Genomic DNA, 21,492 nt, shown 5'->3' with positions numbered 1-21,492 from the left:
TAAACCAAAATTTTTTATGTGTCAGATATCTTATCAAGGAGCTTTTCAGATCTAATAGTATCTTGCTTACACCTTTACTAAGAGAAGTGGATACGTTCCAAACTGAAAGACAGTAGCAGCGGCAAAACATTTCCATTTTATAATACATAGGTAAAAGCAAATATGGAGATTTATAGGTGATAAGAACCCAGTTATCTATAATTTGAACCGGGACGGGATATTTTGGTCACAAAAATTTCATCCTAACAGAACAGTAACGGAAAATGTTATCTGAATGGGGTATAAGCTCAATTCCAATAGTTGAGGGGTTAAAAACTTATTTTCATAACTATTGTCAGAAGGGAAAAACGAATAATAGTTCTCTCACTCTCTATCTCTATTGCTCTAAAACCCTATAGATTTTCAACCTGTTGTTCAGAAAAACGAGATTCACAATATTCCTCAACGTCAATTCTCTTCTGTTTCAGGTATTTGATTCTTCAAATCTCCAACTTATCTCTCTCTCTAAACTCTTTCTTTCTCCATTAATGAAATCTTTAAAACCCTAGGTTCTAGAAACCACCCTAAGAAACAAATAGTTTACATAATTTTGTTTCTTTTGTTACACATTCTACTTTTATTTGTTCATCACCCTAAGGTAGGCAGTAAAATGGCTTCCTTCATCTAGTTTGGCCATGAAAACAACATACACTAAAAACTGTTGGAATTTGTTATCATTTAGCAAGTTTTGTTATTTCAAAGCATTATATGTCGTGTTTCCATTTCATATGACAGGTGACGAGGGTATCGCAGCACTTCTGATCGTCGAGTCAATCCTTCGGTGTTAGGAACTATATATATATACATTTAAGTACTATTTGCATACGCCTTGGATAGCCCACACATAGGATATAATGTACTCTTCGTACAGTAGGTTTTTCCATACTACGAGTTTTCCGTGGGCAATCAAGTCAAAAATAGTGTATTTGAACTTGAGTTTGTGGAATTAAACATACAAAGTATTCATGCCACATTTAAAGAACGTCTCACTTAACTCGCTTGACGGGATTCTTGGTGCCGTAGGCGTGTGGCATGCCTACACTGTATTTTACTGAAATTTCTCAATGGATCGCATCAAAATATGTGCAATTCATATACGGTTCCTGCATCATTTGGTTGCCAATCGGAGGATGGTCAAATTGTCAGTGTTGATGGTCAGGATATTCACGTCCACGGTCCTTCGGATAGAGAAACCGTTCTTGCCTCCTTGTATAAACAATACCCTGACATGATTGTTGTAGATTTTACCATCCCTGATGCTGTCAATGGTATTGCTTCTTATATAAACATGTAGTATATTATATAATGTACTTGAACTCCAAACTTGAGCGTAGTTCCCTCTCTTATTCATAGCCTTCACCATCCATTATTTTACAAGTTCACACCAACTACAATACTCACCTACTCGATGTTAGATCTATAAAGAATACATTTCCGACTACAAATATTCACTTAATCGGGATCTTCTAGTTGGAAGAGGGTGATGGTTTCACCAGTTCTTAGTATGAATTGGAAACTACATTTTAAGTAATTGCGTTTATGAAGAGGCATGGAACCTCTATGGATCGTCACATGAGATTCTAAATTGCCCACCTAGTGCTTACTTTGGCAAGGTAATATTGTCGTATCCTTGGAGACATTTTGACATTGTAAATTGTTCAAAACCTGTGCAGGACGAATAACGTCTTACGGGAGAGACTGTCTAATACATTAGTTGGTCATTTGTATCTTATATACAATGATTAAGGTGCTGAGTTTTATTTGTTGTCTTCCGTTCTTTTTAAGTACTCTTTGATTTTAGGTAATGCGGATCTATATAGCAAAGTTGGAGTTCCCTTTGTGATGGGAACTACTGGCGGAGACAGAGATAAGTTGTACAAGACCGTGGAGGAATCAAAAGTATATGCTGTGATCTCTCCATAGATGGGAAAGCAGGTAGTTGAACCTTGGCCTTTCTCTCATTCAACCGAAATGTCTTCTTTGTTCTGTTTTCATGATTTTGCATAACATGTGCTATATATTGGGCTGGTAGGTTGTTGCGTTCATTGCAGCCATGGAGATCATGGCAGAGCAATTTCCTGGAGCTTTCTCGGGCTATTCTTTACAGGTAGGTTGTTTTAAGGGTATCTTTCTCATTTTCCCGTTTTCCCTGCCTTCTTTGGTACCGTCAACCCATTTTACGTCTTGTCTTAGCATGCCCATAATCGTGAAGCACGATGCACAAATTTGCCAAAACAGGAACTTATGTTCAACTCAGGTTTCCTGATCATTAACAAGACTGATTCATCGATATTCGTTAATGAGTAGATAGTTTTCTATGGACACTAAAAAGCTACATGTATGCTACTATTCAGGACATGCATTTCATATGTATCATCTTACATCACCTGATCAAACGTACGTAATTCTTTTACCACTTCGACTGAAGTGTATTGTACTCCCTCCGTCCCAAATTAAGAGTCCCATTTTAAAAACGTAACTTTTTTTCACAACTTTTACTTTTCCATTTTTACCCACATTAATTTTTAACATGTTTTCTAGAATTAAAAAGAATTAGTACTATATATAAGATTAGTTTCCATAAACACAAATTATTCTCATCTCTTTCTAAAAGATTACCAAAATACGAATTGTTTTAATTAAGTAATAAATACGTTATATATTGTCAACACGGGTATAATTGGAAAATCTATGGATTTTATATGATAAAAGAGGAATGAGACTCTTAATTTGGGACAGACGAAAAAGGAATACGGGACTCTTAATTGGGACAGAGGGAGTAATAATTTTGGATATTCAATAAAAGCAGCATCTTATATTGGTGCAGGGTATCGTTCGAGTTTCAGCATAATGTTTGTGGGAGGTCAATCTATGCTGAGGGTACTATTGATGCTACCATTTTCCTGGCAAAGAAGGTCGGTAACTCCTCTGTGCCATCTCGTTGTCCCGGGATGGTGTTCTAATGAAATTTCTTAGTTTTATTTGGTTTTCCTGAGCAGGTGAAGTCCAAGGAGGAAAAGCGCATATATAACATGATTGACGTCTTGGGGGAGGGTAACATGCGATGATTATACATTCAGTAGTGCTCGCATGTTCTATTTGTTGTAACAGTTCATTTGATTTTGAGGAGGTACAAGGCATTTTTGCAGTTAGGGCTATGGTTTGATCAAAAATGTACGACGATGTCATATGTTTTTCGTGTAGGAGAATCATATTATCCACTTTATGAGGTCACATTATAACCACTCCTCTCTTTACTCGGGAAATTCTTTTGTTTTGATATGATGTCTATTCATCTTTTGCTTCTTAAGTGTATTCAGGTAGTTTTTTCTTTCCTAAATATCCAATAGTACTGCCGTGGACTATCGTCTGTGTCAGTCTATCGTACTCCACTCAAAAGGAGGTCGTACCTTTTTGTTTAGTTTTTATACATTGTGTACAAGTTTGCAAGACCGCAAATGATCATGGAAGGAGATTGCGTTGTGCTTATGTTCTTTCTATACCTAATGCAGGAAAGAGTTGTCCTATAAGAGTATTATTGTTCTATAAAGGGTTAATTTCAATTTGGCCTTCGATTTGTGACTGATTGGAAAATATGGCCTCAGTATTTGTGTAAAGTCAAATTTGGCCTTTCTTATGAATTTGCACCGGGATCGATAAACCTTTTGAATCTTATTAACCGAGTCAAAATACTGGATAACGAACCAACGAACAGAGTTTGGTTAGTGCTTTTTCAAACCGTTACCAAACCACTCATGGTTTGGTTAGTGCTTTTTCAAACCGTTACCAAACCACTCAGAGTTTGGTTCGGTTACTAACCAAACCATCATAAGCGGTTTGGATACCACTGGATACCAAATCATCTATAAAAATAATTTGTTCTCCATGAAAATCGGCAAATCGAATAGCTTTCTTCATACATTGACATATAAAATAAAGACAACACTGCTTAAAAACCAAGAGAAACAATCAAATTAATATAATACATCGAAAAAACATTTGAAACATTGAAGACATGTGCAGGCCACCGACCGAAATATTTTATAGTAGCTAGTAACATTATATTGTAGTAGTGTTGTTGTTTTGTATGGGTAGAACTTGATGAAACATATGTATTTGTATGAAATTATAGAGATATGTAGATACATTTTAGAAAAAATAATGTATATAATTATATATATATATATATATATATATATATATATTATTAATTTAACTTGACTGGTTCGGTTTGGTTTTAATGGTTCTTAAAAATTACATCCACTTACCGAACCAAGCCAGTTGGTTTATAGAAATCGACAACCGTACCAAACCACTCGGTGTTTGGTTTGGTTTAAAAACCGACTGGACCGGTTTGGATAGGTTTGGTTTGATTGGTTCGGTCTATTTTTTCACACCCCTAGCCTTTTTGGCTATGTTGGTCTAAGAATCCACACTCAGTTCTTCTTCTTGTACCATTGTTGTAATAAGCAGTGTAATTTCATCTAGTAAGAAAAGAGAACTTCATAGAAATGCTAATAACTTCAATTATTGTGTGTTTTAATAGAACAACCTCTTATATTTTGATTAGGAAGATATCAAATCTCAAAATATGAACATCTTAAAGGAATAATCCCCCGGCCCCAAAACAAAAAAAAATGCAAATAAATATAACTTGATAGAGAACATATTGTCGTTCACACTGAGCAATTTTCAACCTATTTCTATTTTACGTATGCAACTAGAAAGTTAACAGCGTGCAGTTTCCAAGCTGACGTTTTCTTCTTTATCAGAAGAACATTGATTATCTGCCGCCGGCTTCTCAGATGTTCTATGAAAGCAAACCAGGAATTCTGTGTTTCCCTCGGCACCCTTTAGGGGAGACTCAATCCAACCTTTGCTGGAGAACCCAAAATTCTCAACACCCGCAATTATTCTCTCAAGAACCTACAACATGAAGGAAGGTTGGATTTGAATATGTAAAATATATGGAGGTTATCGTTACGTTTTTTCGTTAAAGAGAAAAGGTAAAGCAAAAGATGAACACTTCTCTTGAGCTGTTTCAAAACTGATATAAGAACAGGAGAATACAAACCTCTTTGTGGACTAGAGGATCTCTAACTATAGCGCCGCTCCCCACCTACAAAAGCAAACAAACAAAATATATAAGGGCGTAGGGGTAAGAATAAAATTACAAAAATTTTAGGAAGTTTATGAATACTTAGCGTCTGCCGTCTAGTCTAAGCTTTGATATCTCCTACAAGTGCAGGACTCCTCTAACTACATTAGTCTAGAAAATGGCTCGGCCTTAAAGTATATAAGCTCCTAAAGCATGTAACTTTTACAGAAAAGGAAATGCGGGAGTTGGTAGACTGTACATGTTTCCTCCTTCTTATCGCAAACTCAGCCAAGTTATACTCAACCAGTACTTGATTGCCACTATGAAATTATACAGGATGTTCTATAAGGTATATTTATACGTCTCTTTTGCATAATCTTCTTTCTTGTAGAGCATCAACTTCACAAACAACCATGATTTGGTTAAATAATAGGGTTAACCTCGAAAAACTGTCGGACTTTATGGTTGCAAACTTGTAAGCTCGACAAAGAAAACAAAGGAAAATTTAACAAAATAACATTCATATGAAAGGAGATTAACGCAAAACAAGAATTATGAACGATGAAGGAATTTCAGCAAAATTACACACCTGGGATTTGCGAGCTTCAAATTGAGGTTTAACGAGCGTAACTAATGTGGCTTCATCTTTCATGACTTTGATGACGGCAGGCATCACCTTTATTAACAAAAGAATTAAAACCTGAATTACTAATAAACTTGGCAACGAGCAAGAAATGAGGCAAAATTACGAGATGACATTGCAGCATACTATACATTTACTTTCAACACTGCAGTCATGTCACACTACATCAAAGTATACCAGGAGTATGGAGATAAATGAAAGGTCCAATGTCACCAAGTCCACTTTCTGTGGGAGTTCAGAAAGATATCTCAAATTTGTCCTCTCTATGACAGAGACACGTTCATCTCGACGGATTATATCCGCCACCTGGTAAAGAAAAGGTTGTCTGTTATATAAATTTATAATAACTACAAAAAGACGACCAAATATTTTGTACAACAACCAGAAGATGGCAAAGACGAAATTAGATCTAGAGTTGCAAAGATATGAAACGTCTGAAACTAGGAAGAGCTTAGAGCATACAATGTAAAACGACACTATGCAAATAAATAGATAGCAATATAAGGTTATATTTATATTACTTAATCAAGTTTCAACTCCATTTTTCAATTATTTTAAGTTACCACGCGAAACTAAAAAAAGTTGCAGCTAACTGTAGTATAAGATTTATGTGCTCAGGTATGGTCCAGTAGACATCCTTCTGCATTTATTGACTTCCAGATTTAGTGTTTGAAAAAGGTAATCGCACTCCGTTAATTCTGGACGGACCCCTCGTACTGGCATCAGTACAGCTAAACCCAACATGTGAGAGGTTGTGAGTCTACCTCCATGAAACACAACTCCAAGTTGAAAAAACCACACTTTTATCCTTTTTTTTTTTTTCTTTTTACACATTTTAAAAGAATCTTTAAAATGAAATCTCATAGCACGAGATGTAAAATACCTGTCCATATCCTACATCAACTCCATAAACAAATGATGCTCCATATTGAAGCAAGCAATCAGTAAATCCTCCAGTTGACAACCCTGAATCTAGAGCTACTTTTCCAGCGACATCAACACTTAGTTGTTCAATAGCTGCTTCCAACTTGTATCCTTCCCTGGTTTAGAAGCATGAATCAGGTAATATGCATGACTTCCCAGGTTTGTCACAGAAGCAATATGAAAAATTTGAGCTGCTAAACTAGTAGATTCTGAAGAGTCATCACCTACATACATATTTCGGGATTTCAGCGTTTATCTCAACAACTGCTTTATCAGATACAGGTGTTCCAGCCTTGTTTACAACTCTTCCATCGACAATTACTTTGCCTGAAATTGGGTTTGGGTTAGAAGGCCCACAATAATTAACAGGAACAAATTTCCAGTATTGGTGCATCAATAGGTTATGCAATAATAAAATGACTCGAAAGCTCACCGGTGTCTGTACATTTAGAGCAACATATACCTCTTGAATGCACGGACCTTAGGATTTATAAAATCTCACATGAATCCTTTTTCCTCCTTACGAAAACAGATAAAAAGGGAAGCAACTTGCAGGTCGAGAGGGGACACAACTCACCCGTAGAATCCACGACTGTATATAGGTTCGACTGTATTGCTGAAACCGTTCAAGACAAACTTCATCTAGTCTCTTTCTCCTGAAACATAGAAGATGTGTACGATGATAAGTAAAAAATGTAAAGTACCACTTCCAAGCTCGTAAAGGTTGCCTTCAGCTTACTGCAATATCATGACTAAAAAATTTTGAGCTGAAGTGAAAAAAGTTGTAACTGATCAATGATTTCGAGGAAGATTAAGCATGCCGTTTATTGTTTTCCGGATAAAAAATAGACCAAGCTAACTTTGTCAAATTTTCTATTAGCTTGCATACAAAGTTTTCCTTCTTGAGTAATAACTTGGAGTTATTTCATAAACAAAAACTAATAATTCCACCCAAAAAACTCAGTTTGCTTAGACCTACTTATAGAGACCATATAGAAATAATCCAAGGGTTGTTAGTTCATTCACAGAAGCAATCACATGATTCTACAACTCTACAAAGATACAGTGAAAAATTTAAGAATGGAGGATTCAGAATGATGTGATCTTTTCATAAACAAACCTACACTATGAAGAGAGTCACTCGGGCTAACCCTAGACTCGGGAACTCGGTGGGACAATTTCACGCGGGCATATAGGCAGGAACAAGGGTTATATAAGATAAGTTAGGTTTCTATACATAAAGAGTAAGATTGAAACGTCGAGAACTCTTTACATTGAGTGGCCTGATCCAAAATCATGGCTTTTCCTCTGATCTTAATATGCTAAGCTTTTGCTCTTTAATTTCAACTTAAATTTGAACTATTTAAGAACAAATTTTAACAAGTCTTAGGGCATACGTTAGAACAGGCTATTGATGTATAATTCTCAAGTTTTCGTATACTTACAAAATAGACATAAAGGAAGCATTTTCTTTTCATAAACTGGTAAAAAGTAACCAACTTGTAATACAACAAAACCAAATGTAGCTGAAGGTTAACAACCCTAATTGGCAAATAGTATAAGTTGAAGAACAAAAAAGAAGAGATTTTGGACCCTAATTATGACAAATGAAAAAAAAAACCTACTTCTTTTGAAGCTGAGCTTTCCCAAACTTGGAAACAGCATAAGTTCTAACTGGAAACCGAATATGGGTATTGTACCACTTGCCTGAGAAATTCATAACAAAACTAATCAATCAAAATATGTTAACAAAATACATGTAAAGTGTAAAGTTAGATAGATAGAGAGAGAGAGAGAGAGAGAGAGAGAGAGAGAGAGGAATTACTGGGTAGAGTTGAAGTTGTTGGTGATTTGGAGAAGAAAGAAAATGTTGCAGCAGCAGCAGCAGAAGAAGACCGGGATAGGGGAAGCTTTAGAAGCTCCATCGCCATTCTTTTCTTCTACTCTCTCTCTCTCTCTCTCTCTATCTCTCTCTCTCTCTCTCTAGATTACTGCGTTTAACCCATCCTTTAGTCGAAGAAAGCTAAAGACACATTTGGGATTCGCTCTTAACATTCGTTATTGGGGGAAATTCGTACACATAAGTTAAGCATTCAAATCTTTCTCATATAGTTTTACAGATACAAACTAATGCACCTCCTTTTAGAATTATGTTCTACCACTTGAACGGAAAAAAAAATGCTAAGAGGCAACTTATAGTTATGACAAAAAGAAAGCTAAGTTATTATAACATCGTAAAATACCTAAAAAGATGAATTGTAGTCAAAATGGAACAAAACCAAAACCGACAGTTCCTTAGTGCCGTTGTGATATATTTAAACGCCTATTTACCATGAGTTCAACCAAAGTGGATTTGGGTATGTTCATAGCTACAAAAGATTTCAGTCGTAGGTTTAGTAGAGTACATTGCTACAAATTGAGAAAACCTAATTTACAATATGAGAGAAATTTCTGTTACTGAACAGAAACCCACTATTTCCAAAATCAGATCACCCAAAATGAATTCAAAGGAAGTGGGTTTAATGTGGTATATAGCTACATATCGATATAGTAAGAGAAAGATACAAATTGATGTAGTAAAAGGGACGGATAGGAAGTTAACCTTGAGGAAGATACAAATAGACTTAGGGTATACGATACAAATCAACTGTAGATCTTACGGAGATCAAATCGACTTCGAGAGAGGAAGAGGGAACCTGCATAAGAGAGATAACTTCGAGAGAGGCTCCTGTATAAAAATAAATCGAATTGATTTTTCACACCAAAATTCATAGTCAAGTATAAAAATTATAACTCTTTAATTATTTTAACTTCGATAAAATACCTGAAAATACGAACTGAATCTATACCCGAAACGTGAGTAGAACGAACTGAATCTATACCCGAAACAAATGGTTTTTGTAGCACATATTCCAATCTGAATCCCTCGAATCAATCAGGCCTCCTCCCTCTGTACTTATGGATTCTGCGCAAGAACGAGGTATCTGAGGAGAAGAATTTGATTCTGTTTTCATTCTAATACCAGGTTCCTCGGAAACAAATTCAGGACATATAGGAGCACTATCAACATATGAATCATCACCAACATTCATATCAAGTTTATGATTGAAATCTGAACAAAATTGATTAGTACCAGAGACACCAATTTCTTCCTCTTCATCTGATAGCCATCTGCAGCAATCCAACTCATCATCGAAAATGCGACTAATGAGCCCTTCTCTCCAAGATATCCTTGTCTGGGACTGTGATGAGTTCCCAAAGCTAGAACCCGATATCCCCAAACCTCTCTTTGTTTTATGAAGTTCAGTTCGGTCACTGAGATTGGAAGGTGAAGTTGATAAATTGAACTGGAAACTCAATTCAGGCAAGGGCAAAACATCAGCTGGATCCCACCTTGGCGATCTGCTCCGAGGGAATAAACTTGCATTAGGTAAAACTTCTGCCTTTGTATGAAGTTCGCATTGATCATCAATTGCACTCCTCATCCAAGAAAACCTCAAGCGTCTACCTGAGCTTGAGTCTGATTCAGGTGTACAAATTGCATTATGACTACCCAAAGAACCCATGGATAGTGGAGAATTCTCGTTGATAAAATCGTAACGATGTCCTCTATCTTCTTTTAACATGGAAACCTTGCTTCGAGACATAGTAGAAACAGAAGAAGATGGGGAGAAACAAGAACCCAAATTATCATCGGGTCTGTTTCGTAAAGGTGGTGGTGAAGCACCAACAACCCTCCTATTTTGACAGCTAGGTTCACTGTAATTGCAATCATCAGAAAGAAATCCATGAGCAGAGGAAGGTGACGAAAGATAATGGAAATAGCTAGGGCTTATTGATCTCCTAAGTTCAGGAGGTGACCCATTTTGAGGGATATCCCTCTGATCTTCCTCCTCTTTGCAAGGGGACAAGAGCCAACACATTGAAGCTTTGCTAGGGGTGGAGAGCAAAGAAGTATTGAGAAAATTTCCATCATCATCATCATCAGAACCTTTATTAGAAACCCTAGCTTTTGATGACAATCCTAAGTCTTCTCCTACTGTGAGTACCCCTCTTGGCCTACATTTTCTCTTGTCAGTGATACCAGAAAGAACATGACCAGCACCAAAGCAAGAAGCTGTAGTTGAAGCCATTGATGACCCACATTGTATCTCTGGTGAAATTGAGGCCTGAACTGGAGGTGTTGTTATTGGGGTAGTGGTGGTGATGGTTTTATCTATTGAATCCTCTCCCATGGATTCTTTCCCAGGTGTAATTTGTAAAACAGAAGATCCACAAGCCAATTTATTTGTAGCAGTGATATTCATTTCATGATCAAAACCTAAACAATCAGAGAAAGCACTATTATTAAACAGAAAAAAAATTATTTACAAAATCAGATATCCGAAAATGAATTGAAAGGAAGTGGGTTTAGTGTGGTAAATAGCTACAAATAAATGTTTCAAGAAAAAGATACAAATTGATGTAGTAAAAGAGATGGAGAAGAAGCTTGCCTTGAGGAAGATATATACAAATAGGCTTACGGTATACGATACAAATCAAGTGGTAGATCTTACGTATATCAAATCGACTTTGAGAGGGGAAGAGAGAATCTGCATGAGACCAAAAACAGATAACCCAAAATGATTTCACACCAAGCCACACATGCCGGAAAGCTTAAATCAAAATTCATAGTGAAATCACATAAAAAATTATAATTCTTAAAGAATTTGACCCTAAACACTTCACTTGCAATCTGTGGTAACAACAATACTGATTTCGCAACATTTGAGCTTTGGAAAGAACATAAGAAAAGTGGTACTAAAAGCAAAACCCCACCTTGAACTTAAACTTATTACTAACACAGTTAAATGAGGGAGACAGTATCAGTACAAAGTTCTCAAACTTCAGCTAAATATCTGCACATCCAACTTGAAGAATTTAATTAGCAAAAAAACCCTAAATCAGGTTTGGATTTCTCTTACATAAAAACCCCTAAATCGGGTTTGGATTAAAATCACCGTAAATAATCATCATCAATCACAGAGATAGAGATAGAGATAGAGAGACAAATCAAAAACCCTAAATCACTTACATAAACACAGAGATAGAAAGAAAGAGAGGTTTTGATTTCTCTCTCTATATTGAGATAGAGAGAGAAATCAAAACCCTAAATCACTTACATAAACACAGAGATAGAAAGAAAGAAAGGTATTGACTTCTCTCTCTAGATTGAGATAGAGAGAGAAATCAAAACCCTAAATCGCCATGAATAATCATCATCGTCAACCTAAATAAAATCCCTAACTCGATTTAGAGATACCTGCTATGAGAGAGAGGGAGAGAGAGACGTATACCTGCTATGAGAGAGATAGATGGGGTTGAGTGGAGATGAGCAGAGAGAAGACTTTTCAAAACGAAAATGGAAGATGAGCGAGGGAGCCAGAGAATATCGTGAGAAAGAAGACTTTTCAAAAAGAAAATGGAAGATGAGCGAGGAGAGGTCGATAGTGGGGGTGGGAATCGGTCCGGACCGGTCGGTATCGGACTCTAACTTCATCGAACCGGTCGACTCGGACATAAACTTTTGGTGACCACCTATTTACTCGGGCGGACTCGGACGGTCACTCTCAAGAATTCTTTGTCCATTGACCGTCCAAGACCGTTTATTTTACCGGTCCAGTCGGACACCGGACGGTCTCGGTCCGGACTTTCCAATAAATGTACTTAATTCAGAACTTTATTTTTATTACCACAAACAAAATTACTTACAAATGACGATGTTTAGCCAAGAAATCAAAAGTAAATATAAAAAAGAAAAAAACAGTCGATCATCATTTGACAAGATATAATTAAGTCATGCACTAATATTTGGTCTTCTAGAGGACTATATGACTATAGCCAACGATCATCATATATTCATATGTCTATAAAATTCAACGGCCAACTTCTAAAAATGAGGACAGTTTGGTCGGTCAACCTATTCGGTCACTCGTACCGGTCGGTTAGCGGTCGGTCCTTCGACATAGAATTTTGACCGTGACCGTCCGTCAATTCTTTCGGGCCTGTCGGACACTGACCGTTATGACCATCGGGTGTCCATGGACACTTTTTATCTCGGTCGAACGGGTCGGATAGCGGTCTTCCGGATCTTTTTCCCACCCCTAGTCGATACTCACAGTTTCTATGCGAGAAAGATGAGGGAGGGAGAGACCGTGAAGAAGAGAGAGTGAAAGACAGAGGCGAATGGTAAGGGGAGCTAAGGATTGTTGTTGGGGAACTATTATGGTTGGGGAGCTGCCAAGATTAGCAAAGGGAGATGCAAGTTTTGAGTTATTATTTTAAAGACCTTCTAAGATTCAAATCGTAAAATACCTAAAAAGAGAGAGAGAGAGAGAGAGACATTGTAGATTTCTAGAGAGAGAAAGTGAAGACGGCTCCTCTTAGGAGAACGTAGATCGAAGTCTTCTCCTCCTCCCCTTTTGCGCCTTTTTAAGAAGAAAGGAAGGAAGGAAGTCGATTTCTTTTAGGACTACTTATTAATACAACAACAATAAGGTTGATTAATTAAAAAAATACTACTCACTAAACTTCTTCAAAGTCATCTCTTTTACCCATAAATTCACGCGATCCGATTCATTAAACTCCTAACCCTATTACTAATTTCACCCATCTCTCTCTCTCTCTCTCTCACCTCCTAAACTTCTTAACCCACTTATGATTAATAGAGTGTGATCATACAAGCACCAAAAATGTAGACAGACTAGGTATAACCCGTGCCGGAGGCACGGACGATTCCATTAAGCACTATATACTTATGAAATCACTGACCACCTATTATCGGAACACCTTTTGTCTCCAAAAATTAGATTTACTTTTTTTTGTTGAAATGACCAAGTTAGATCTGTTATTAAAAAATTTGGTATCTTCTAAATAGATATGAATCATACTAAATGTTTGAAAATATAAATCTCTAAAGGAAACTATATAATAAAAAATATTTTAAAATCTACTGAACTTACAATCGATGGCAGATGTTTTTCAATTTACAAGAATAATTTGTAACAAAATTATTATGTCCTCGAGCCCAAACTGCTTTTTGAATTAATCTACAATACGACAGAGTATATAGTAAAGATCAATAGAAACATTATTATTTTAACGGCATGAAACGAAATAGGTACGAGGAAAACCCTAGGATAACGAAAAAGGAAAACCCTAGGATAAAGAAAATTTGTTCTTTCAGATCTATTCACGTTAGTCTTGAGAAGTTGTTGCTCGTATGCTATTATCTCCCTGAAAATGAGCTCCCTAGTTCCTCCTTTGTCACCATCCTCCTTTCAAACTTAAATCCTAGTTTTGTGCTTAGTTGGCAAGATGGTTCCCTCTCCACCGTGGTGAGCCCGTCGAAGTAAGGATCAACCAATGTCTGTCATGAACAATATAGGTAAAGAACATTAAGATTGGATGCATCGACGTCACAAAGGAAGTATATAAATTAAATTAACAACTACCATTATTTAAAAAGTACAATAATTTGCATCTGCGTAAGATAAAAGTGACCACGAAGGTCATGATTTGTCGATGAGAAGTAAATTGAAAAGATGGGTTACAACTTATGAGTTAATACAACAGTTCATTTTAAGACCCAACGTAAGTTCTGATAGGGCACTGAATTTTAACCAAGCTCAAATTCATTGCAAGCTCCATATTAAAAAATTAATAAAAAATACAACCTAATCAATATGAAAATATATGACCAACATTCTTTGTTGAAATAATCCGAACCTATATGCATGGTTGTACAATAAATACCAATTCAACAGTTGTCCGATCGTTGGAATCAAGTGCTAAGAGATGTTCCAACAGTTTGATGGTCAAAGAATCAACATTTGGGAACTTTTGCGCGAAAGAACGAAGCTTCTTCTTTCTCATGCTAGTTAGGTATCTCATTTCTCATTGCCTTCTCATTTTTAACCCTAAGCCACATAAAAACATAATATTGATGCCATGATTTTCTCTATACGAAAAGCATAGCTCAAACAATAAGATGTCTTAAAAGAATTTATGACGAATGTGTCGTATCCGAGAAAGAGTATCTAATGAAGGTGTACCAAATAAGTAGACCATCAAATCCAACTGTTGGACGACATTTTGCCAAAAAAACAATGGTTTCCCTGTCAATACTTCAGCAAAGATGCCACCTATACTCCAACTATCGATTGATGGGGTATAAACACTTCAAACATGAGTTGAGTTTTGTTAACTATTAATCGTTCTAAATACACGAGCATATTGGCACGTTATAATGAGCTGATGCAAATTTAATTAAAAACATTTTTTGTTGAAAAGTAATAAAAATTTAGAGCCCCAATGGAACATTACCTTAGAATAGAATGATCCATACAGCTCCAGATCTATAGACCCCCTAAAATAAAGAAAAAACATAATCAGATGTTGATCCACACACGGGTATGAGGTTTCAGTGAAACGTCACCCAATATAGAAAAACATCAAATTAAAGAGGAAGTTGAAATAAACTTCTGTGAAATAAAGAAAAAGGTTTAACGTAACTGACATACTTCAAAAGAAATTTTAGTTATATTACTGCAGTCTGCAGATACATCAATGTCATTGGAACATTTCGATGAAACACATTTGTTGCATCAAGAATCTTAAACATCAGATGCAAGCCATCACATTAACCGATCACAAGGAACAACAATTGTCATTCACACATTTCAGATTTACAGCTAATATACTTTTAGTGAAATGGATCATTCAAGTGATAAAGTAAGAAAATTATTCAACTTCAATTGTATGCATAGGTAAAATCAGGTAAGAAAGCAAAAATAACCATTTTTATGCAAAGGAAGAATGAAGTAAGAACATCATAAGTTAACTTGGGCAACTATAATGTCAGAGAAGTGAGAACTTCAACAATGAAAACGAATAAGAAAGTAAAGAATTGCATAAAATATTTCACTGCACATTACTAACTTAGTAGTAAAATATAAAACTTGAAAAGTCTTACATACTAACCTTGTTATTCACTGTTCTAACATATCCTGCATCACGAGTGCAAATTGAAAATGAATGAGAGATAGATGGAGAGAAATAGTTCAAAAATGAGAAATTCAATTTCATTCCGTAATTTCAACAAAAGGTTCCGTAGCAAAGTTAAACGCCACGATAAGACTTGATAAGATTCAATCATAAAGAGCAACCCCAATGAAGAACAAAATATTAGTGAATATATATCACAATGAAAAGGAGAAGAAAAAACAATAAAACAAATTCATTCAGGCATTACATCAAACACCTCAAACTCGCAAATGAAGATTGACCCAAGATGCACTCTTTTTCATCTTCCTCCTATTTTTCCTGAAACACAATTCAAAGGGGAAAAAATTCATATAACTTCCACAAAAAATAATATTAACTTCCTAATCTGGACTTCAATAATATGAAACCAAAATCAACATCTACAATCTAAACTTTTGAACTAAAACCAAATTTTACTTATGTAATTTACTTCTACGAGAAAGGCGCAAAACTGGATAAGACGGCTGCGATCCATCCCGTTCCTCAATAGAGAGAAAACATCGTAAAATCGGGTCTAGGGACCCAATTTTCAGGCCATTTTCCTTTTACTTATTTTCTCTTTCTTTTGCAATCTTCAAATAGAAACTTAGATAGCAAACGAATGGCAATTTAAATATCTAATCACAATTTAAATAACTTCTCATTTGGAATTCAATCAATAATCTAAAACAACTCCAAAAGATTTCAAATAAATCAAAAAAATATTTCGAGTGAATAGAGATGTTAAAGCTAACATATTAGTAACTCACTCAGATGCCCTTAAGTTCTCAATAACAACAATCATATCTCCTGCCTAAAACAAATAAAGAAGGAAAATAATAAGAAAGTTATGGTTATAGTAGAAAATGAAACAGAAAAACAATAAGAAGGATTAGGATTGGACACGGGAAGAAATCAACAGTGAGTCTCGCCATTTGTTCTTCTTTCTACTGAAAGAGTTATGGAAACAGAAAAATGGTTAAAACCTTCATCAACTTAATGAAATTCATCATCAATTAATTCCTTCACCAATAAGACAACACAAACGGGAATGATAAAATTAAGAGAGAGTGTGTGTCTAGAAAAAACCTGGAAAGACGAAGATGATGAGGATTAATTAGAGCAACCGAATGTTGAGAATGTAGGAGTTGAAGAGGTGTGTTAGGGTTTTGCCATTGAAGGGATTAGGGATGGAACAAGTCTAGAAAATGGAGGAGTAGAAGAGGATTAATTAGAACAACAGAAAGTTGAAGATGCAGGAGTAGAAGAGGTGTGTTAGGGTTTTGGCATTGAAGGGACGGAGCAAAACGTTACTATCCATATAAACCCCCATTTATTCACGTCATTAATAATAAACCAATGGTTGTGTGACGTATCAAGGAAGAGACGTGTTCTTTTTTTTCTCTCAATCTCAAGATAAATGGGAGGCTGAGATTTATCACGGGATAGAAGGACGGATGGATTTACACATTGGTTTGTCCCAGTCAGCAACACCTTCTGAATATGGGAGGCTAGAGTATAGCCCGTGCCTCCGACACGGTAGCTTTTATATATCGCCACTTCATCCAAATCGAATTATAAGAAATGCAACACCTTCTAAAGTGACGAAATTATACCAGAAATCAAATGAGTTACAATGCTTTCTTTAAATAAAACCAGCAAAACAATAATTGCAAAAGTTGTCTCATAATTGTGATGTTTCATAAGTAGTGACAGTTGGAGTCGATGGCGGAGGTAATGCTGGAAGGCAGAGCAGAACAACTTCCTATATTCAGGACAGAGTGCTGAAGACCACGAAGAATACAAATGTGAAGTAAAGAAACACAAAGAAGAATAAACAATAATTGCGTCTAATTTTCCATATTCGGACAATATGGCTTACCTATAGTTGATAGAACATTATAAGCTGCCAAAAATATCGATAGATGTGGAAGAGAAACTAAAATTCAAGATATAAAATAATAAGTAGAGATCATGTATGAATAGTATACCTGCTCACAACAGGCTTCAAGTCTTCAGAGAGCTAATCTTTCATCGCCTCGTGAAGCAACAAAACTCTCAGCCTACAAATTCAAATAACCTACATACCACTGGAATCACATTCCCCAATAGCTGCACGATAAATCGTGTACAAAATTAAAATCCCAATTAATCAACCACAAGCCATTTCAACCTTATCATAGATTTCAACCTTATTACTAGGCAACATATGTAAGAGGCTGGAATCACATTTCAACCTTGTAAATAAGCTAAGAATTAATGACCACCACTCCATTAGGACCATGAAATATCTTCTCCACTTATTCATACACCATACCTAAATCAGAACAAACAAAAATCAAGTTGAGTTTTTGGTTTTCAAACTAAAAATGAAAACTTCTCATCAAAAAAAAAAAAAAAAACTAAAAATGAAAACGATTCCGAAAGAACCCAACTTCACCAATGGCATAGTGATTTATCATCGACTTTCATTTATACAGTTATAACTTCTGATATGAGTCCATATTTGTTTGAACCGACGTCAAAAATCACTTAAACTTCCATATAACGATAAAGATCAACCAATGACAGTTGGACTATTAGATAGTAGGGATGAAATACCACATTGATACCAACCTTTCTAACTGAGTATTGTTAGTTTACCCTAAGAAATACTCTTAAAAAGTTTTCATCGTTTGGTGTCCACAAACATATGAAGTAAGTAACCGCTTTTTATGGATCAGTAAAAAGATAGTGGGACCACCAACATCCTGGACAAGAATTGAGTTAACTTGGTTTATGACTTAGGTACTCTTTAGGAGTTTAAGCTATCACTGTTGTAATAGAAAAAACAATTGTTGTAACAGGTTTTTCGTCGAACTGATAATGTTGTAGGAAATTATTTCGAACATATAACGTGTCAATTGGTCAGAAGTTTTGTTATGATATTTTTACTTAGCGGTAATTATGACAATTATAATAATCAGATGGCAAACATACATGGCTTATATGAATCAGAAAACTATACGGAGCTTTAAGATACCAAATTCATCCTTATTACTAATCACTTAAGCTAATGCATTTTACATTTAAAGATAGAAATAATTTCACTAAGCACATTGCAGAAACAGTATCAGGAAAATGTATCATAGATGTTAGAAGATACTCACTGCTAAGAACTTGGATTCTCATGTTCCTGAAAGAGTTGAATCCAACTCCTGCACAAGAAGGCATGGTATACTTATTACTTAAAGAGTTATAAAGCTGTCATTAAAGTTTTAGAAATACCAGATACAAGTAATGAGAGAAAGATAGAGAAATTGTTGTCAACTTATCAAGTAAAGTTTCAATCTTTTATAGTATTTGTTTTCTGTAATAGGTCTTAATGACTGAGAAATCCAGGGCAGTCAGATATGCGATAACAAAAGAATGGTACCAATACATACGTAAAATAACTAAGAACTTCCCCCTGCCAATTGACACCATGAAATTGTAGACCTCCACCGTCTCAACAAAAAAAAAATCCATGGTTAGCTGCACTATTCATGGGGTGTATATGATATTTGAACTACCACTTAAAATCTATCTTTATCAGTAATCTATTGAAACCCAAATTCAAACATAAAAGAATAGTAGTCGTACAAAAACTAATGATCCAAAATCTAGAATCAGCTACAACGATGGGAGCGGACCTAAATCTATTGGAAATCTAGATTTAGATTGTAATCTAATTATATCGATTTAGATTTAAACATCAAACAACTATATAATACCTGTCGGTCACCTTGATTCAACTGTACCCTAATATCAAAAGAATGGAGTAATCACCTTGATTCGAAACTTGATGTCAATCCAAAACCCAGACCCTTTTTATAAAAATGGGAGCAAATCTAAATCCATTATAACCCAGATTAAGTATTAGATTATAATCTAAAATCGATTTCGGTTAAACATCAAATAAACCTCAATACAAATGTACCCTGAAATCAGAAGCATGAAGAGAGAGAGATTGTTACCAACGTTTAATCAGAAGGGAGAGAGGGAACTGAGAAGAATTGAGAGGGAACAACATCAGCAAGAAGAATTCTTACTAATGTATCTTTGAATAAGACTCCAAATTGATGCACCTTCATGTCTCTACTTCTTCACTCGTTAAACCAATATCTTTCTTCACCTTATACTCCTTCAAACAATTTTCAACATCTTTAGACCAGGCAATTTAAACATCAAATAAACCTCAACTCTATAATACCTATCCTCACCTCGATTCAACTGTACCCTGAAATCAAAAGCATGAAGAATGAGATTATTAGTTGAATCGGATCCCTAAATCGACTTAAACATTAAAACTTAATGAAAACTTGATTTCAGTCCAAAATCCAGAATCTACTGAAAAAATGGAGCAAATCTAAAACTAATTTCGATTAAACATCAGATAAACCTCAACACAAATGTCCCCTGAAATCAGAAGCATCTAGAGAGAGATTGTTACTTGAATTAGAACCCTAAAATAAAATCTGAAAAAAAAGAAACACAGAGAGATGAAATCATGATCCTCATCACCTTAAAGCCAGAAAATTAGATAACCTTCTGTTGAAGCAAATAATTCAAATGCAACCACTCTTAATGAATTAGTAGAAACACATAGAGTTAACTGAAATCAAAGGCACGACTTTAGGATTACTGGGAGAGGGAGAGAACCGTGCTGAGGGAAATCGATTGAGAGAGATTTTTTTAACAGAGAGAAGTTATTTATTAGGTCATTCTCAAGAGGTACAGAAACATCGATTTGAAGAGAAGTTATCTTTGATTTCAAGAGACAGAGAAATATCGATTGAGAGAGTTGAAAATCCATTCGACGTTGGTAACGGAAGCAATGTGGACGGAGCAGATTTTTTTCTTTGGGCAGGTGATAAGTCAAACGGTGAAGATGCTAGAAGGAAGAAAACAAACGGCCACGATTTAATGAGTGGGTGAACATAATCTGTATAATAAAAAAGATCTAAAGGTAGATGGTAGCGCTGATGTAGATCTAAAGGTGGATGATAGCGCTGACGTGGGACGGACGGCTGGATTTATCCAGGGGTTTGTCCCAGTCAGCACTTTTCAACTTGTTTTATTATATAGATTTTGGTGAGAAAATAAAATCAAGGGTTAAGATTTTCTCTAAATCTTATATGGAAATCTAGAGAGATTTATCCCTCAAATCAAATTGGTTGATTTCGGGTTCTCTGCTTTGACTTTTGGTGTCTCTGATTAATCACAATTTAGTAAAAAAAAATACTAGTAAAACTAATAGGTTTGCTTTTAATTCTCAATATCTACCTCTTACTTTTTTTTTTGTTGAGGAAACACAAAGCAAACACACAAACAAAAAACAGAAAAGCAGTTACAACTTCAAGTCACTCCTCATGCTTTCCATCGAGTGCCACGTTCGACCAACCCTTTGTTTCCTCCCCCACTTTGCTAAGGCATCAGCTAAAATGTTTGTCTTTCTCGGGCTATAGTGGAATTGTATATGTTCGAAGTGTGTACAGAGGGCTCTGATATGTTCCATGTGATGTAGAGACTGCCAGTTGATGGTCTTGTTGCTATCACTGATATGGTTGATCAGATTGTTATTATCGCTTTCGATGATGAGGTGAGAGATGGTAAGTTCCTGAGCCCATTGAACTGCCTTCAGTATCGCCAAGCTTTCGCATTCCTCCGCCGTCTGTCCCCTAATTGATTCTGCTTTAGCTATAAT

At 35.7% G+C, this 21,492-nt stretch overlaps 2 protein-coding genes, 1 long non-coding RNA gene and 1 pseudogene across 6 annotated transcripts; 1 reads left to right on the top strand and 3 right to left on the bottom strand.

Annotated features, from left to right (window-relative positions):
- The first annotated feature begins 694 nt into the window (after window positions 1-694).
- LOC147557487 (4-hydroxy-tetrahydrodipicolinate reductase 2, chloroplastic-like) lies at window positions 695-3,319 on the top strand (annotated as a pseudogene). Its single transcript, XR_015234135.1, has 6 exons — window positions 695-1,307; window positions 1,841-1,974; window positions 2,072-2,296; window positions 2,372-2,436; window positions 2,867-2,954; window positions 3,039-3,319. The product of XR_015234135.1 is annotated as a 4-hydroxy-tetrahydrodipicolinate reductase 2, chloroplastic-like (transcript).
- A 1,222-nt stretch (window positions 3,320-4,541) lies between these two features.
- On the bottom strand, window positions 4,542-9,306 carry LOC147557486 (uncharacterized). The gene is made up of 9 exons (XM_086658330.1): window positions 8,530-9,306; window positions 8,330-8,411; window positions 7,278-7,360; window positions 6,929-7,031; window positions 6,664-6,820; window positions 5,958-6,086; window positions 5,727-5,813; window positions 5,114-5,158; window positions 4,542-4,965 (listed from the first exon to the last, which is right to left on the bottom strand). The coding sequence occupies exons 1-9, from the start codon at window positions 8,633-8,635 to the stop codon at window positions 4,768-4,770; spliced, it is 990 nt and encodes a 329-aa protein (XP_086514456.1). The 5' UTR covers window positions 8,636-9,306; the 3' UTR covers window positions 4,542-4,767.
- LOC147557485 (uncharacterized) lies at window positions 9,219-12,187 on the bottom strand. The gene is made up of 4 exons (XM_086658329.1): window positions 12,041-12,187; window positions 11,198-11,296; window positions 9,529-11,025; window positions 9,219-9,432 (listed from the first exon to the last, which is right to left on the bottom strand). The coding sequence occupies exon 3, from the start codon at window positions 11,009-11,011 to the stop codon at window positions 9,581-9,583; it is 1,431 nt and encodes a 476-aa protein (XP_086514455.1). The 5' UTR covers window positions 11,012-11,025; window positions 11,198-11,296; window positions 12,041-12,187; the 3' UTR covers window positions 9,219-9,432; window positions 9,529-9,580.
- A 1,661-nt stretch (window positions 12,188-13,848) lies between these two features.
- Window positions 13,849-20,568, bottom strand: LOC147557484 (uncharacterized). 3 transcript variants are annotated; one of them, XR_015234033.1, is made up of 10 exons: window positions 20,196-20,568; window positions 19,588-20,025; window positions 19,193-19,547; window positions 18,917-18,964; window positions 17,759-18,084; window positions 16,538-16,581; window positions 15,997-16,067; window positions 15,726-15,751; window positions 15,069-15,111; window positions 13,849-14,112 (listed from the first exon to the last, which is right to left on the bottom strand). It is a non-coding gene; the product is annotated as an uncharacterized LOC147557484 (long non-coding RNA). The 3 variants fall into 3 exon arrangements; XR_015234034.1 differs by lacking the exons at window positions 13,849-14,112; window positions 15,069-15,111; window positions 15,726-15,751; window positions 15,997-16,067 and having other exon boundaries at window positions 16,537-17,649; window positions 17,759-17,879; window positions 18,005-18,084; window positions 20,196-20,263; XR_015234035.1 differs by lacking the exons at window positions 13,849-14,112; window positions 15,069-15,111; window positions 15,726-15,751; window positions 15,997-16,067; window positions 19,193-19,547 and having other exon boundaries at window positions 16,537-17,551; window positions 19,763-20,025; window positions 20,310-20,562.
- Window positions 20,569-21,492: the final 924 nt, after the last annotated feature.

The sequence above is a fragment of the Eschscholzia californica genome, unplaced genomic scaffold (genome assembly GCF_041429995.1).
Source record: "Eschscholzia californica isolate CP2 unplaced genomic scaffold, dmEscCali1.0.p SCAF_2, whole genome shotgun sequence".
In the NCBI taxonomy this organism is placed as follows: domain Eukaryota; kingdom Viridiplantae; phylum Streptophyta; class Magnoliopsida; order Ranunculales; family Papaveraceae; genus Eschscholzia; species Eschscholzia californica.
This window is presented reverse-complemented; position numbering and strand designations above follow the sequence as displayed.